Source organism: Triplophysa dalaica, chromosome 1 (assembly GCF_015846415.1).
Source record: "Triplophysa dalaica isolate WHDGS20190420 chromosome 1, ASM1584641v1, whole genome shotgun sequence".
In the NCBI taxonomy this organism is placed as follows: Eukaryota; Metazoa; Chordata; class Actinopteri; order Cypriniformes; family Nemacheilidae; genus Triplophysa; species Triplophysa dalaica.
The window spans coordinates 32,637,121-32,655,836 of NC_079542.1; the positions used below are offsets into that span (position 1 = coordinate 32,637,121).

Below are 18,716 nucleotides of genomic sequence, written 5' to 3' on the forward strand. Positions count from 1 at the left end.
TGTCCAGCTCAGAGCCTAATGTGGTCTCCACACAGACAGTCGCCAAACATTGTCTGCCCCCATTCCTGCCAAACGCTGGGTGACCTGAGACAGCCATGGCTGTACAAACATTGTCCGGACCTCCTCTTGCAAGTTGTGTTTGGAAACCCTGTAACTTTGGTGTGAAATGTGAAATACTGAAGTGCTTAAACTTTCAGTTGTCAATTTAGGCATGCTGTGATGTTGGTTGTCTTGACAGCCAGTGATTTTATGCTGTGCATATAAGTGCATATGAAATCCACATATAAGAATACTTGATACACCAAATTAGAGTATACTACATTGTTTTAAAAACAGCCAATCAGAACACATAATAGCCAGTCAGAGCATAGCATCCAATCACAAAAAAAAAATTATAACAATACACAAAGCCAATCAAAACTTACAACAAGCATCAGAACTCACAACAGCCAATCACAACACACAGCAGCCAATAAGAACACACGGTAGCTTATCAGAAAACAGGCAGCCAATTAGAACTCGGAACTGACACAGAGATTTTCTTATTAAAGGGAGAACGCAAGGTCTGCAATGCTTCCAGTTGGAGAGAATGTAACGGCTAACAAAACCCATTTTCTTGACATCCATTAAAAAACACTAGCAGCCTGAAGCCAGGGTGTTAGCATTAGCCATAACGCTTTTTTGGCTAAAGGTTGTATGCTTTCCATCTAGTGGCTTTAGCCGTGTCCCAAATTACATACTATGCACTTTTTAGAAGGGTAGTATCGTCCCAAATGGAATACTAAACGATTTATACTAACCGGAAGTATATCTGTTTTCCAGACGAGGGCAAATTACTCTCACACAGCACAATGCGTGTAAATATAAATCTATTTATACATTATAATTTTAATGTAGTTTCATCTGCTTTGCCCAGCATTACTCAACACAGTTTTATGGGAACCCGTAATCTATTAATTTGTGTTCATCAACACGAATTTCCCCCTTTTTTCGTGTCAGTCAACACGATTTTTCCATCAAAAGTATTTGAATAAGCTATATTTCATAAGTATAAATATATCAACGCAAACTGATGGGAATTCACACCTATTTCACAAGGTGGCTCAGTCGTGTGAATTCCTATTTCCTACGATCTTATTTGTATGTTTTGTTATGATATGTTTTTTCCCCTGTGACTTTAGGTTTAGGGGCGGGGTTAGGGTAGCCATTTGTCATTGCTTTGCCACCTCGTGAAACTAGCATTTTTAGCTAAATTAACCTTTGCGGCTGTGATTTCAGGGTTTTGGTAAGGTGTTGGTTTGCCAACTCCTAGAGGATTTGAGACTTCTTCTGATATCAGGTTAGAAATATATAAATGTACATACACAGGCGATCATTTTATTAAAATTTCCTGCTGGTGACGGTCAGAAAAGTTGAGCTAAGTGACAAGAAAAAAGGGGAAATTCATGTTGATGAACACGTATCAATAGGTTACAATTCGTGACAATTTCACGAATTCCCATGAGACTGGGTTGCATTACATTAGCCATCATGAGATTGAAGCGTTATCACTGCAGGAGTGTTTTGCTCAAGCAGCATACGATTGCCCCGCCTCCCTTCCGCTTCATAAGCAAAACTGTGACCGTTGACTGCTTGAAGTGTCCACAGTTCCAGGCTTCATATTTTCGGTTGAAAGAGTGCATCATCCGTGTACTCAAAGCAAACTTCTTTTTGGAGGAATTTCAATGTGATAACACTATTTATACTACAAAATGGTGTAGAATAGCGTGTGATTTGGGACGCGCCTTTTGACTGACAACAACCTGTCAGAACACAGGAGACTAATCATGACAAAAAGCCAATCAAATCTAGCAACAGCCCCTAAGAACTGACGACAAGCAATCAGAACATCCCTTAAGAGTTCCAGAACTCACAAAAAACAATCCAGCCAGAACTACGCGAGCCAATTACACACAAAGGAGCCAATCCAAGCTCGCAACAGGCAACCAGAACTCACAAAAGCCAATCAGAACTCACACCAGCCAGCCAGAACTAACGGGAGCCATTCAGACACAAAGGAGCCAATCCGAGCTCACAACAGGCAACCAGAACTCACAAAAGCCAATCAGAACTCACACCAGCCAGCCAGAACTAACGGGAGCCAATTAGACACAAAGGAGCCAATCCGAGCTCACAACAGGCAACCAGAACTCACAAAAGCCAATCAGAACTCACACCAGCCAGCCAGAACTAACGGGAGCCATTCAGACACAAAGGAGCCAATCCGAGCTCACAACAGGCAACCAGAACTCACAAAAGCCAATCGGAACTCACACCAGCCAGCAAGAACTAACGGGAGCCATTCAGACACAAAGGAGCCAATCCGAGCTCACAACAGGCAACCAGAACTCACAAAAGCCAATCAGAACTCGCAGCAGCCAGCCAGAACTAACGGGAGCCATTCAGACACAAAGGAGCCAATCCGAGCTCACAACAGGCAACCAGAACTCACAAAAGCCAATCAGAACTCACACCAGCCAGCCAGAACTAACGGGAGCCAATTAGACACAAAGGAGCCAATCCGAGCTCACAACAGGCAACCAGAACTCACAAAAGCCAATCGGAACTCACACCAGCCTGCCAGAACTAACGGGAGCCAATTAGACACAAAGGAGCCAATCCGAGCTCGCAACAGGCAACCAGAACTCACAAAAGCCAATCAGAACTCACACCAGCCAGCCAGAACTAACGGGAGCCATTTAGACACAAAGGAGCCAATCCGAGCTCACAACAGGCAACCAGAACTCACAAAAGCCAATCAGAACTCACACCAGCCAGCCAGAACTAACGGGAGCCAATTAGACACAATGGAGCCAATCCGAGCTCACAACAGGCAATCAGAACTCACAAAAAACAATCAAAATTCACAACAGCCAATCAGAACTCAATACATCAAAATCAGAACACTCAACAGCCAATAAAATCTAAAAAGTTCAACTTAGGTCAACTGGGGATCTCATTTTTGGCTATTACATTTATCGTCTTTCATTTCTGTGTTTTTTCGGGATCCTATGCAGTTCTTTTTATAATCCTTTATTTATTTATTATTCTCAAGTTATTTCAACCACAGTATTACACCGAGCTGCCAAATCATTTGCCTCCCACTCTCTGTTGTCAGGGCTGTTTCAGCCGCAGTCTCAGCTGTGTTACCATCAGAGCGATGCTGCTTATTCCCATTATAGAACTCTTCTCTACTCCAAAACCAAATATAACATCACTACCAGTCTACTGTATGCCAGCCCAGTGCCAACCCAGAATAAATGCATTCCATTCCTACAGACTAATATTTACAATTAGGTCATGTTATTCTTCTCTGCTGCAAGGATTGGGAATACTTAAAAATTGCCTTGCTGCATGAAAATTGCCCTAAATTCTTTAAATTATTCGCTAGTCATTCCAAATATTATTTGAACAAACAATGGAGGATCTGTCTGTCTTTCTAATGCAATGTGTATTTTATTAAGTAACAATTTGAAATGTATTTATTTAAAGGAAAGTTTGATGTCATTTGACAAAAACGAGCATGTTAAATAACCTGCAGTTACATGTTTCAAACAGAGTTGGCGCTAGAGAGGCAATTGTTTGCAGCTTTAAATAAACTAACACATTAACTCTTTTCCTCTCACAGTAGTCTTTATCACATCAAACTTATTATACGACATCAATCTCCATAAAGAAACAAACAAATGCAGCCGAAGCATCTCCCATAACGCTTACAGCCCCAGGGTCCGCCTCTGCTGTGGCGCTTACATAGCGCTTCTTATTTTTGGCCAGATGTGAAGCAAAACACAGGCGAGGTGATTGACGTTCACAGACTCTGAAGCTGCGTGAAGCCTCACCTTTTAAAGCCCTTCCATTCGAATGTGTCTTGGCACAACAGCGATTCACTAAATCAGGCACTAACAAGGTGATGTTGCTTTACTCCTGCGGTTGTGAGTTAAATATGACACACACACACACACAGTTCTGGCTGAAGTTGCTAACGGTGTGATTGATGTTATGAGCTGATGAGGTTTACATCACAGCTCTCATTTAAATGAAGAATGTACGGTGGGTTTTTGAAAGCGTTTGCTCGCATTTAGAGTTAGGGATCTGAAGAAACTCGTAACTTTGAGAAATAAACTTTGGTCTGTAACTTTCACTTCAGTAGGCCTTTGTGAGCTCTTTAAATTAGAATGGATTTTGATTGGCTATCAATTAGGGATGCACATAAATCATCAGCCATATCGGTATCGGCTGATAAATGGTCATTATTAATGTTATCGGTATCGGCCGATAATCAAATACACGCCGATATATTTAAGCCGATTAACCTTAAATCATTCCCTTTGGTTAAACTTCTTCAGCTGCACGCTGCTCGCAGTTAGAATACAGTACAGTACTGTAGAAATTCGTAGGGAATTTTATAATAATATTGAGATAGTATATATTGCCCAATTTATCGGTTAGCAGCGTCCAATCTTAAAGAATTATCCGAATGTACATATCGGTGCATCCCTACTATCAATGTTTCATCGCCAGTCTCTGTATTATTATTATTGAAGATGTGGTACTGTGCATTTATACCAAATAGTGTTATATTATAAATCATAAGGTTTGTCTGTCAGTCTAAAGCTATTTATATATTTGCTGTTCAAATTAATATTTGCATATTTGTAGGTAACAATTTAATGGACATATATTTATGTGAAGTCACGTAAACCTGCAATCCATATTTTTTTATCAATAATAAACTAAAATCATTAAGCAAGTACACAAAATGATCTCCTTACCTCAAAAAGATTCACAATAGTTAGCTTATATAACTATATTAACGTCCACAACAACCGACCAGACTGTTATGGTTTTACATTTTGAATACGTGACCCCTTTGAATTCAATTTGATCTGTCAAGTTGAATTCATCTGCTGGAAAACAAATTCTTATAATGACCCCATCTCTCCTTGATCTCAGTGTCGTTATTATTATTAGTAAAGTTGTGGCGTGGACGCTGCTGCTCACTTAAATTTACTGCCATTTTTAATACTTTATAGTTACATAAAATATTTTCATTGGGTCTTTAGGCGTTTTGCTCAAGGACACAGTGGTGGACTCATGTATCGTAACATCTGGGGTTTAAACCTTCAACCTTTGAATAACTACATTTATAACCACTAAGCCACACCACAGCCTATTAAAATGTCCGTTTGTTTGTATTGTGAATGCACTTATGAACTATTATCCCTAATGAATTATATGATTCTACTAACATTTTTCAAAGACATCATTTAGTCTGTTTTTTTCAGACAGATGTGCCGTGTAGGATAATGTTTGTGATTGTGGAAACAAAGCCGCCGTTGTCTTAAGAAAGTTGATTTTCATCACACACGTCTACCTCCGAGTCCACCCGATGTGCCATCAGGCTTCAGATGATATCTTTTCGATGAGTTTGATACTTTGGAAATGACTCAGCTGGAGTTTTTGTATCAGCGGGTCTAAATGAGTGGGCTTTCATGACGCATATGCTGGACTGGATACAATGTACATTTTGTGCCGCTGTCGCTTTGTGGGTTTGGGTGGGAGTGTGCTATGAACTCGCTAAACCCTAGAGGTTTTATTTTCTTAACTTTTGTCTGAATCACTCGTGCCTCTTCAGAACCGTAGTCAGTTGCATTACTGTCTAGGCAGCTTCATTCGAGTTTCAGAAGAGATGTCAACAATGTCTTAAACTGAGCTCAGATTTGTCAGGGCTGCAATCAATAGTCAATATTATAAAATATCTCAATATGAACTCAAACATTACTCGTCGGAATTTCCCCCTCTTAGCCAGTTCGTTCTCCATTTAATCCAACCAATGATATAATTCAGACCAACCCTGATGTGCAGCCGTGCCCAGATTTAAATGAACTGACTGGTCGTGTCTATCTTGCCCACCTCAGGATCTCATGGGACGGCAGTGGAGAACTTCACCTCTCAAGTCCTGATCTTAGAGACGTGGGAGTCTACGGATGCACAGCCTCCAATGACTTTGGTGCCGATTCAGAGAGGTCACATGTTCTAATGGCTGGTGAGACACACACATTTTTTTAACATGTGACGGTTGTTTGTTTTAGTCATAAACATGTTTATTTTTTACTTTTCAAACAGAATCTCCCAAGATCGCTGTCTCACGGAGAAACACATCGGATCTTAACAGCAGGAGCGTGAAAGTGGTGGTTGGGGGTTCTGTCCATGTCCGAGTCGGTGCCAACGTCACACTGGAATGCCCTGTCAAAGGTCTGGGAGGATTGGTTTTGAATGTTGTGTTTTGGCCCTGGTTAAACTCTGTGAATAAGTTAACACGTATGATGCATGTCCCATGCTTAATAGCTCTTGTCCATGTGGTTTGATGAATGATTTGACTCATTGGGGAGAAATGTTGTGTAAAGTCAACAGGTTTGTCAGGATCCCAGGTTGTGCTGCATCATTTACAAACACTAATCTACTGTAGCAAAATACGGCTCCTGACCGCCTACTGTACAATTGAGTTTTTTACAGCTGTCTATAGATTTCTACCGTGTCTTGTGAAAGTGAAATTTAACACAAGCGTGTCAATCAGAGTCGTTAACTTCTAGTTATGGATCTTAACGGACGTTTTATTCAATGATATCTTGGACCATTTGAGGTTTGTGGTTTGTCTTAAAGGAATAATTCACCATGAAAGTTATAATTCTGTCATTTTTACACGCCCTCTTGTTATTTCAAACCTGTGTGAACACAAAAGAAGATATTTTGAAAAATGTGGAGAACAGGAAACCGCTGGACCCCATTTAAAGTCACTGGGCTCTTACAGTTTTTGGTTACCAACATTTTTCTTTTGTGTTCTGCAGATAAGTCATATTGGTTTTGTAAGACATGCATGTGAGTAAATCATGAAAGATTTTAATGTGAACTGTATCTATAATTTTGTTAGTTTTTTTGTAGTAGACATGTCCTAGAAACATTTTATATTACATTTACATTTATGCATTTGGCAGACGCTTTTATACAAAGCGACTTACATTACATTATCCTATACATTTATACTTAGGCTTATATAATCCCCTGGGATCGAACCCACAACCTTGTGTTGTTAACGCAATGCCCTTACTGAGCTACAGAAAAGCAGGAAACCTGAGTGCAGAAGTGAACAATCACAGAAAAACTGAAATCATAAAGTTACATTTTTAAATTGTGTTTTTTAGATATGGAGAAGTCATGGGAATCTATAAAATCCTAGTTTGGAAAAGTTTTTTTATTCTGTTTACGTTCAGCTCAAAATTTTTATGAGTTTAGAGATTGCTCTCTCTTTACAGTTATTAAAAAGTAGGCAGTTATAACAAACAGTGGAAAAATCTTGGAGAAGTAACTGGAAATTCAAAGATGTATGAATCCTAATAGGAATAATGATGAGAATTCAATGTGAACTTGAATCACATTATGACACATTTGAAATGCTGTTCTGTGTAAAATCAAGATTTGACGTTTGTTCATTTTGGTCGAAATGAAAAAATATATATTAGAATAAAGATAAGAATAAAGAGTTTATTTGCAAAAACAGAAACACACTCTGCTTTTAAGAAATATTTAAAAAGCATGATTCCAAGTAATATCAAGTTGGCTTCACCAGAACAAATTATCCAGTGTCAAAAATATAAATTATTTCAGTTTGACATATTAAAAAGTATATAAAATTCCATAATTAATTCCTCTAAAACGTACTATTATATTATACAAATTATATTTTTAATATACACTTAATATTTGTGGTGAATTCTAAAATAAATAATTGAGTTACTTAATTTTTTACTCACATTTACTTAATTTGAACAGTATATTTCAGATTGTTTCATTTACATTTTTAACAGTTTGTTTTTAGTGTAAATTGTTTAACCAAACAAAATAGTTAATCACAGTTAAACCTTTTAGAGTGATAAAGATATAGTAACTAAGAAAATCCAGCTACCTGACACAATAAAACGCAATAGAAATATTGTAAAAAACATGATTTGTTATGGGAATTAAACTCATCAAATATTATCTGAAAGATTACGAAAGATAGAAAATGTTGACAAACGCTGTGCTTTAAAATTATTAGTTTGCAATAAATAAAAAACGTAAAAAACAATCTAACTGAAATAAATAATAGTAAAATAAATAAATTTAGCAATATTAGATTACAAAAAATCACATAACAAAATTGATAAACAATCAGCTTAAATTAAAATAATAAGTCAAATCTTAGCAATTTAAAATATTATTAAAACAACAATTATATGAAAATATCTAATAACTAGTCCTGGCAGCATCAACCCTAACTTCATCCTTCACCTCTGAGAGACCGCCCATTTTCGTGTTTTACGTCCCTCGAACTTTATATCCAAACCTGAAAATTCGTCTCCCTTTGACTTCCTTTATATTAGCATTTTTAAATAAACAAAAGCCTCTCAGAGGCATGTAACCACAAATCCCATTGTGTTTCTCTTCACTCCCACCGCAGTTTATACAAATATGTTTGCTCAGTGATTCAGTCGATGTAAAGGACACCCGCTGTTAACCAAAGACCCGTCCTGTAAATATCAGCTGTTCTCTCTTTCTCTCATCGCCATCTGTTTCCCTGAGATGAGTAAGAGAGAAATGTGGAATCTGAGGAACTTGTCCGGTCGGCTGCGCTGTACCGATAAAATAGGCAGGCATGCTGCAATGACATATGGGAAGCGATGTAAGGAGATACTGTAATTTAGTTGTTAAACTGACGGTGTGGATAGACCTCCTGTTGGGAGACTTAAATGAATGCACACAAGCATCTGATCCAAAAACTCAGAGTCATCTGATAGCAAGTGTAATTCAGTTTATCTCACATATGTATATATTTGTTATTCGCCTCGTGAAAACACCATGTTTGTTTGTATGAAGTAATATATTAATCCTACATCGTATAAACATCCATTCCTGCCTACTTCGTAGGCGTGCTCGATGCTTTACGTGTACCAAAATATGTATAATATAAAATACACACGTCTCTCGAGGCTTGCTATGTTATTTTCCATTCCTAAGAGCATGTCCATTCATCAGCTCTCCGCCTACCGGCCGTGCCTCTGAACTAATTTCTCCACTCGGCAGAATCATAAAATTCAGACTCCAATCCATGTGCTGCTCATTATTTGGGCCGGGGCGTCCCGGGGGAAGCGGCTGGAAGGAGACAATTTGCATTCATTATGGCCATTTGTACAAGTCATTTGTGGCAATCTACAGGCTTCACTGAACTGCTCTTTGAATCAACGTTTTCTGCGGTTTTGAACGGTCCTGTGTGAGCTTTGATGTTGACATTTGAGTGTTTGAGGGGTACGTTAGAAGTCGCCACAAAATACTGAACATTGTTTGGCGATTTGTCAAAAGCTGGGAGTGTTGAAATTGGTATTGGTTTTGGAAAAGATAACCCTGAATCAGCACAAGTGACACTTACTGTAAAAGCTTCAGGGTGCTGTATAAATTACGCTCTGAAATACAGATTATTGTCATATATTTAGTGTATATATTTTTATATTACCCCTTTCTAACAAATGGACAAATGATTAGAAATGGGTAGTGTTAAAAAAATATAATTCATATTAATTTGTAAATTAAAACAAAATTAATTTTGTAACCTCCCTTTCAAAGCAGTATGGTTGCTGACACAGTACTAAGATGTCTTTACTAAGAGATAACGTATTTACGAAACGCAGTTTTTTTGGTTTGGGGCTGCTGTAGAAACAACATGGTGAATTCTATGTAAGGAGAGACCCGGAGCGCACGTAGATAGAAATAGCTCGTTCTAAAATAATAAAACCATAACGCTTCCATCGATTAGCGTCTCCCTTAAAATTGAGCGTGAATTGATGGATAAAGTGTTACTTCTCTCTTCAAGCAGGTGTCCCTCAGCCAACAGTGAGCTGGCAACGTAAGGAGGGTCCGCTGACCACCAGCGCTAGTACTCTCCTGAATGGCTCTTTACTCCTGAGGAACGTCACGCTTCAAGACTCTGGAATCTACTCTTGTGTGGCTGCCAACGATATTGGAAAATCGGTGGCGTTAAGCCTACTACGTGTGGCGGGTGAGTAGCGTTTCTCCGGGGCGCCCTTATGTCAGTCCACAGTTTGCCCGGTGACAGGGAAATCTTCTCGTGACAGCACTTTAGTGCCAACTGAACCGCACGTTGTGGGTTGGCTTGGTTTTCGAACTCTGCGGGAGATCTGGGTATTGATATTGGCATCATTTGGCGCGTTCTGTTAAATAACTGTTAAAGACTGACTTTTTAGGGCCTACGGGTGGTAAAGTCCATCTGTGTAACAAAATAAACTCAAAAATAATAAAAAACAAAATAATCATTCAGAGCGTCTGTCCCTGGAGATCGTATGTAGGCTGAACTGAAGTGTGATAGAACAGAAACAGAAGTTGGACGCGTTTCGTTTTCTTTGCTATATCTAAACATGACAGAGCTTCTCAGGTTTCCTCGATTATTTCAATCATTGAGGTCATTTTTTGTCTTTGCCACAGTTAAATCCAGCAAAAATCGTTCAAATGATGGAACAATTAGATAAATATTAGTGATCACTCAACCATCAATGAATAATTTACCAAGAGAGATATTTGAAGTTTATCGTGATTAGGCTGATTGTGTTAAATTGTCAAATATGTGATGATATATCTTGTATTCCTCTTAATGGCAGAAGGATCTGCGGGTGAATCCGAGCATCAAAGTTTAAATGAGATGAACAGAAAGAGAGTTCTAATGGCCTCACCCATCGGCACCAGCATCACCGTCAAACCTGGAGATATTTTAAGGATAGGTTTGGCACCTTTTCTCTTATTTGTTCATTATTCCGAAGGAAAGTATTACTGTCTTTCGTGAAAATCCATGTGAGGGACTGCTTTCATCAGAAACAACAAGGGCTGTCAAACGATTAATCGCGATTAATCGCATCTGTAAAAAACGTTTGTGTTTACATAACTGTGCACATGAATTATGTTTTTGTAATCACATACACATACATGTATAAATATTTACATTTAGCAATCATTTGAACCATATATAAATGATTTTTATATATTTGACATTTTTCTAAAATATATGCATATGTATGTGTTTATAAATACAAATACAAAATTAATATGCACAGTACACAGTCATAGATTATCTAAAAATAAACTTTTATTATGCATGCAATTCATGGCGATTAATCGTTTGACAGCCCTAGAAACATCTTGTTTTTGGTTGACATCAAAGGTACTTTTTAGCCCCTCCCCACCAACCATCTTGTTCCATTTTTTACGGCGTTAAAAATCTTGATTGATAAAATCAAGTTCAATATAACATTAATTCTTGTTATATATTATGTTTAAAAGATTACTGAAATTAAATCTGACAACATCCATCATAAGGTTTTCTCCCCCAAGGATGGTTGCCATGTTGAGGTCAGATGACCTTTATTGGTTGCCCTTAATCCAGTACCTCAGAGATGACAGATTTCTTTGTACGCTAAACTGGAAGTAAATTGCATGCTAGTTCCCTCGACCAAAAGCCTATGCATCCATAAAAAAAACTTTGGAGCAATGGAAACGGAAGTCCTAAAATGTTAACTCGCTTCTGGGTTTTGCATTAAAAAAACACTTTTGCTAATTAATTGTGAGTGATACAAATATGCCTTTGAATGACTTTTATGTACCTTCTGACACTTTTAAGTGATTCTGCATCCACGCCCCTAGATTTCATTATAAAAGTCACAAACACTTGCGTCAGCTAACAATACATTTGAAAAGAAACTTGCTACTTTATTATGTTGAGTTTCTCCACACTTTAGTGAATACATGCGCCTCAAAACTGGGAAACCTCAACACCATTTTCTCCCAATCTCATCTTTAACCCCCTCAGGTTGTCCAGTGGTCCCAAGCCACAGAAAGCCCATCACATGGTCCTATCAGAACAAGACCCTGAAGCAGAGTCCAGGCAGGAGCTACCGCATTCTTGTGGGAGGTCGTGTTCTAGAAATGAACACGCTTGGAGGAAAATTTGACGGCCGCTACGAGTGCCAGACGCAAACCGGCAACCAACAGCTCACAGCTTGGGTTCACGTGCTGTCGCAAGGTAGGCGTGATTTTCTGAACGAGAGAAAACTTCTGGTATATGTCATATTTAATATTTTGATCATTTGACAATGAAAGTAAAAAAAAGAGAGGAGTACAGAGAAAGTCATCAAAATATAAAAGAGAGGCTAAGTTTAATAATGTTCAGTCTTTTACACTGTGAAAAAAAATCCATAATGTATTGCAACAGGCTTGATTAAAGAAGATTTTAATGCTTTTATGAGATACAATGTATGAAATTAAGCGGCACCTAGCGGTGAGATTGAGAATGGCAACCAACGGCTCACTCCAACCCTCTTCCTGCCTTTCAAAACACTACAGTGGCTGACACAGGATTAAGATGTCGTCATGTTTTTGCTTCTTTATCGAAGGAGATAACTTGTTTACGAAACGTGCTCTATAGAGCCGTTTGTCCGTTTAGAGCTACTGTTGAAACAACATGGGGAATTCCATGTAAGGGGATCCTCAGTGTATGTAGATAGAAATAGCTCATTCTAAGATAATAGAAACTTAACGCTTCATTTATGTGAGGTCTTTATACACCTTTAAAGACATTGATATTTGTATTATATTGCATTTCTGTCAATAGATCCTACAAAGGTTAAAATAACACACAGCACTGTGTTTATAAGTGCTGTAAAATTGTAAATTAAAGTGCAGTCAATTCAGAAATATTTGTGTTTGCTGTATATTTTTATACTTGAACAGAAAATGATTTGCGTTGTTTGCTTAGCAACATGCTAGTCATATCTGCTAGCACACAACTACCTACATTTACACATTTACAAAATGAAGCCCACACACTCCAATAATGAAAGACAAAGACATCTACATCAAGGCAATACATGAATTTGACTTAGGGAAAAGCAATTGCTTTCGAGACCTCCACCATGTCTTGTTAAAGCTCTGTATTCCTTTCAGCTCCTACACAAAGCCAGGAATTTTAAAAGCCAGAGAGTGACTGATTTTTGAAACCTTTGTGGACTTATAAATAGTCTCTTCAAACTCTCATTTTGAATCAGCCACTTACCTCCGAAAATGTCCCTTATATGAGGACATTGATTTAGAACATTCTAGTTTCATTGAAGAATTTGACATCAATTTTTATGTGTTGTATAGTGAAAACACAACTGTCTTGATTCTGCCTCATCGTGTCATGTCTTTCTTGTTCTTGTGGCAGAATCACGGCAGTGCCTTTTGTATTATGTGGAGAGAGGCATTTTGGCCCTTTTGGCCTTGCATAATCTCTCACCGGTCTCGTCTCTGTTCCCGCCCTCTCGTTTCCTCATTAGTAATTGTTAATTATTTCATGCCCCGCACCTGTTCCCTCTTGATTTGGTCCCCTTTAAAATGCCCTTGTGTCTATTGTTCGTTCATTTTGCTTCATGCCTTGTTGTTTTGCCTCTTGCGTTACCTGTTGGAACTATACCCTGTCTTGTTGGAATAATACCCTGTCCTGTTCCTGTATTTATTTAGTCTATTCCTAGTCGTGAAAAGTTTGTTCAGTCTATCGTTCTTCTGTTTTTGCCCAGACGTGGGTAGTGTTTTGTTCAATTTTATTATTTAGTCCTGTCCTTGTTAACCCATCGTGGGTCTTTGTTTTGTGTTAATAAATCTTTATTTACCCCTTCACCGCTGCCAGAATTTGGGTTCTCTTCCTGCACACATCCCTGTCAATAACATCGAATCGGAATCAGAGTCGGAAACAGAGTTGCCAGATTTGCATAACAAAACTAGCCGAATTGCCAATCAAATCCACCCCAAAATATCGAAAGTCATTTTACCGTAATCATAACGACACATAATAACTTTAAAAATAACTTTAAAATCGTCAACCTGCCGAATGAAAACAACCTTCCCCCACAGTACAAAAGTATCCAATTCAATGGGAAAACCACAGACTTGGCAACGCTGGTTGGAAATGAACTTTTTCATTAAATTAATTGGCAATTAATGCTTGGAATTGTTTTAAGGATCGATTTGGTATCTTTATGAAGTCATGTTCTCATAACTTATGACCGGAGCCACACGCCATGTCATTCATGTACAGTAAACAGTAGAAAATCGTTCAATTAAAATAAAATCTTATACGTATATTCGTTGTTCATAAAAATCAACAGGGCCATTCTGTGTATATTTTCATTATCTGCAGATTATCTCTATTATCTTTATACTATCTGCACAAGAAATGCACATATCTGACAGCTACAGGTTTATTTCCTTGTCTACATTGAATGACTGGTTACTATGTAAATAGAGAGAATGTATTGTTTCATTTTTGCCGGCCACGCAGATGTTTCATTCATGTGTTCCACACATTACAAATGATAAGGATAGTGATTTTTTCTGGCTGTAGATTTTGATTGGCGTCTAGGCAGCTGGAGCACATGCAGTGCGTCCTGTGGTAACCGAGGGGCTCAGGTGAGGAAGGTACGATGTGTGACAACAGACGGCAAGGAGATGCCCCCTTCAGACTGCCATCGCCTTCCCAAACCGATCAGCCAACCACAGCCGTGCAACCTGCTGGACTGCCCTCCCAGGTGAGCTTCACATCATCGCCCTCTACCAGTCTCACGGAAAACTGGCGTACTAACTGGTTCAGAAGTTAGCGACAGTCTCTCTCTCTTTGATAAATGAGCATGTGATGAAGGAACTCTCTATAGGCTTCAGTAAATAGTGAGCAGAACCCCTTAAGAATTTTCTGAGCTGTGATCCGTTTGACTGCGAGCAGCACTCCGGACTTCTGATTCACAGCCAAAGTGTCTCTTCCCATCAAACAGCTCATTTATCATTCCCTTTTTCACATCAGTCTTCTCCAAAACCGAAAAGACCATCAGCGAAGCGCATGAATCTGACTCGATGAGCCCAATGGGGCCTGCGAGGAACAGCTATCGGATATTCACATCTTCTCTCTGTCAATGAATTGGCAGGTCTACACAAATCCATGGGGTTTTCTACCATATCAACATAGGTTAAATCAGATATTTAGAAGGGCGTTAGTAGTACAACTTTTGTAATGTGATGTTTTTTACTGGAACACAGAATATTCTGCTGGAAAGAAAGATTTTTTTTCTATCCAACAGGGTTTAATAGTATATATTAACCAGGTCAGTTCAACGATTAATCACATCCAGAATAAATGTTTGTGTTCAAATACTATATGTCTGTTCACTGTGCATATTCATTTTGTATTTTGTTTCGTAAACACGAACTGTACATACATGTATATATTTAAGAACAATATCAAATCAATAAATGTCTAAAATTTAAATTATATATCATTATTCATAACTAAATCCAGATATTTCCTAAAAATACAGGTTATATGTATTTGTACCTGTATGTGTTGATAAACAAAAAGCAAATATGCATCGTGCACAGACATTATTATGTATTATTATGTTATGTAAACATAAACTTTCATTCTGGATGCAATTCATTGCGATTAAATGTTGAACAGTCCTTATATTAGCATGACTAGTCATTTTATGAAGGGTGAATATTTTAATATTAATACCGATTATTGCTTTTGCATTATTTCTGAGTGATTTTTTGCGCAAATCACATATAGGCCTACTTGCATTATAGAAGAAACAATCATTATTAAAAATGTCTAAATCTTAGTTTATCAATTATTTCTATTGCCTATTGAAAAATTTTGCAGATTTACAATCTAATCTCTCAAGAAAAAATATTTGACGAGTTGGCTAATTCGTAAAACGTACAATTAGTACACTGTAAAAAATCCTGTAAAAAATGAGGTGGGGCGCCAGAAATATTCCATAAAATAATTATAATAATTACATGTTTTTCTCAGTTTTTCTTGTAGATTTGCAGTCTTTTCTGTAGTTTTGTATAAATTAATAAAACAGTAAACAGTATATAATTATGACATTATATCTGAAAAAGTGTAAAAGTCTGCCAAAATCATTTTTTTTACAGTGTAGAACTAAAATAATACCGAAGCCCCACTCCAAAACCTGCTGCAAAAGCAAATCGTACTATTTCACAAATTGCACAAATTAGCAAATTCACACAAAAAAGCCACATCGTTACATAGCTACGAATTTCCGTGAGATTCATTTGCATTTAAGAAGATAAAAAAACTAAAAATTAACTAAATATTATACATACAACGTGAAATTTTGTGTAGACGCTGTTTTGAAAACCATTTCAGCCCGCCTCATTATCACAGTCCATGTTTTATAGCATAAACCCATTGAATGAGGCTTTCACACCGGACAGATGATTTCTATATGTACGGTTATGCCAAAAACATCATCTGACTATTGCCATGCGGCCGGGCTTAGCCCATGAATCATACGGCTCTGTGAAAGCGCTTAGCGTCAGATCGGAGCCATCAACAGGAGATCCCTGCACAAAGCTCGTCTTTGTTACTGCACTTTCGCTCGAACACAACCCCGAACGCCCTGCCGAGGCTCCGCCGTCCCCGGTGACACGGAGACAAGCTGTGCTTTTCAAAGCCCAAATATATCCAGCTGTTTGGATCACCAATTAAACCGACTCTGTGTGTGTGTGTTTGTGGATCACAGTGTCGCACACTCAGCTCGCACTCTTCAAGAACTGCAGAAGAAACCCCTCACCTCTATATGATGCTAAACCTTTACTGTTCGGCCCATCTCAACCAATAAATTTTTTTAGTTCAAAAGAATACAATCACAGTTACAAAGCACTGTAACAATCTGAACTCTTTTGTTTGTCAGCTGGGTGTCCACGGTGTGGTCCAGATGCTCCAGTGCATGTGGGCGGGGCTTCAAAGAGAGGCGGGTCTCCTGTCAGCAGGTGGAGGCCTCCGGTAGCGTGAGGGTCCTGCCCAGCGCAGCGTGTGACGGGACCCCTCGGCCTAAAGACCGGGATGCGTGCAGCTCGCAAGCCTGCGTGGAGTGGATCACCGGCTCCTGGGGCAAGGTTTGTTATTTATATGCATTTGAACTTGAAGGGATAGTTCACCCAAAAATGAAATTTCTGTCAGCATTTACTCACCATGACCTGTATAAAATGTGTTGTTCTGTTGAACAAAAAGAAATATGTATGGAAGAATGTCTGTAACAAAACAGTTCTGGGGCACTATTGACTATCATAAAAGCTGAACAAACTACTATGTTAGTCAATAGTGGTCCAGGACCGTTCAATTGCGTTAATCCAGAAATTGTTTTTTTGTTGAGCTCAGGTTAGGAACAACATGTTAATGATGACAGACATTTATAAATTCTTAATACTTTAAATTTCTGTAGTACTATTCCAATCGAAAATGTATTTTTATACCTGATCATCCCTTAAAGAATCTCCATCCAGTGTTACATAAATGTGTTTAACAGTGCACAGGTCGTTGTTTGGGACCGGCACTGGCAACACAGAGCAGGACTGTATCGTGTCACCATTTCACCAACTCTACATCCAAAACATGTGACGCAAAAGAAAGGTGCAGACTTGATAATTGTTAACATTCACAGCTGAATTTACTTCATTTTTAATAGTAACCATGTTAACCTTATTTTGAAACCCCTCTCAGGCCTCCGACCACAAGGAACTGTTCGTCCGAGCTGTGTGACGTGCACTGGAAGGTCCTGCCGTGGAGAACGTGTACGGCAGCGTGCGGCAGCGGCTTCCAGTCGCGTCGAGTGGAATGCGTCCATCGGCAGAAAAAGAAGACTCTCCCCGACCAGCAATGCGCCTGGCAACCGCGACCCGTTACCTGGCAACACTGCAACATCACTTATTGCGGCAGTGAGTCTTTCGCCTTCATATCATCTTTTTTCAAATAATAAAAAGTTCTGACTAATGATCTGTTATCAGCTTGTTTGCAGAAGACTCGCTGTGATAGTTATTGATATCTAATGCATTGACATTTCAACATTATAAGGCGTGAATTAAGTGTGAAAAGAATCTTTTTTGGGCCACGGCAGCCTCTTTCAGTACTCGTGTTTTATTAGGGAAAATATTACCGACCCGGAGGACACAATGAATTGGCCCATTTCGTCACTCTTAATACCTGCTGTTTGTCCGCTTTTTACAAGTTATCACAAACTCCTGAGAGAATATTCTCATGTTCTCATGCTTTTTCCACTTTTTCAGCTACGGTTCATTTCAGGAATCCCATCTGGCAGCTGCATTAATATCGCCGAACATTAACGTCCAAACGTCTACCTCGTGTATTGTACGTTGCTCTTTGTAATTTAATTGAAATGTCATTTTGAGTCATCACGATTGTTTCTGGGTGCAGAAATATTTAATAAAATGATGCCAATAAATGAGTTATTATTTTTAGAGTGAGATGGTGTTTTGGATTTATTAAAGATGTAGCTGTGATATTTCCCTCATGAAATAATGTAATAAGGTTTGTGAAGCTGAGCTGTACGGTGGATTTTGTCACGCACAGTCCTCACACGTTTTACATTTATATTGACTTCCATTGTATGTATAAAAAACCACTATGACATTTCTCAATATATCTTCTTATGTGATTCACAGAAGAAAGAGTTATATACAGCTTTTAATAACATGAGGGTGAATAAATGATGATTTTATTGATTTGA

At 38.4% G+C, this 18,716-nt stretch overlaps 1 protein-coding gene across 5 annotated transcripts in view; it reads left to right on the forward strand.

Annotated features, from left to right (window-relative positions):
* Positions 1–18,716, forward strand: part of adamtsl3 (ADAMTS-like 3) — a 130,156-nt gene that overhangs the window by 110,425 nt on the left and 1,015 nt on the right. The window contains exons 22-31 of one of the 5 annotated variants that reach the window (XM_056735000.1): positions 5,958–6,085; positions 6,166–6,294; positions 9,944–10,129; positions 10,746–10,865; positions 11,948–12,160; positions 14,516–14,699; positions 16,884–17,088; positions 17,499–17,602; positions 17,693–17,907; positions 18,256–18,337. In XM_056735000.1, coding sequence (XP_056590978.1) covers positions 5,958–6,085; positions 6,166–6,294; positions 9,944–10,129; positions 10,746–10,865; positions 11,948–12,160; positions 14,516–14,699; positions 16,884–17,088; positions 17,499–17,602; positions 17,693–17,907; positions 18,256–18,296 — 1,525 coding nt within the window. In that variant the 3' untranslated portion in view covers positions 18,297–18,337. The remainder of the gene's footprint in view (positions 1–5,957; positions 6,086–6,165; positions 6,295–9,943; positions 10,130–10,745; positions 10,866–11,947; positions 12,161–14,515; positions 14,700–16,883; positions 17,089–17,498; positions 17,603–17,692; positions 17,908–18,255; positions 18,338–18,716) is intronic. The other 4 variants (XM_056734842.1, XM_056734676.1, XM_056734761.1 and 1 more) reach the window with 4 other exon arrangements.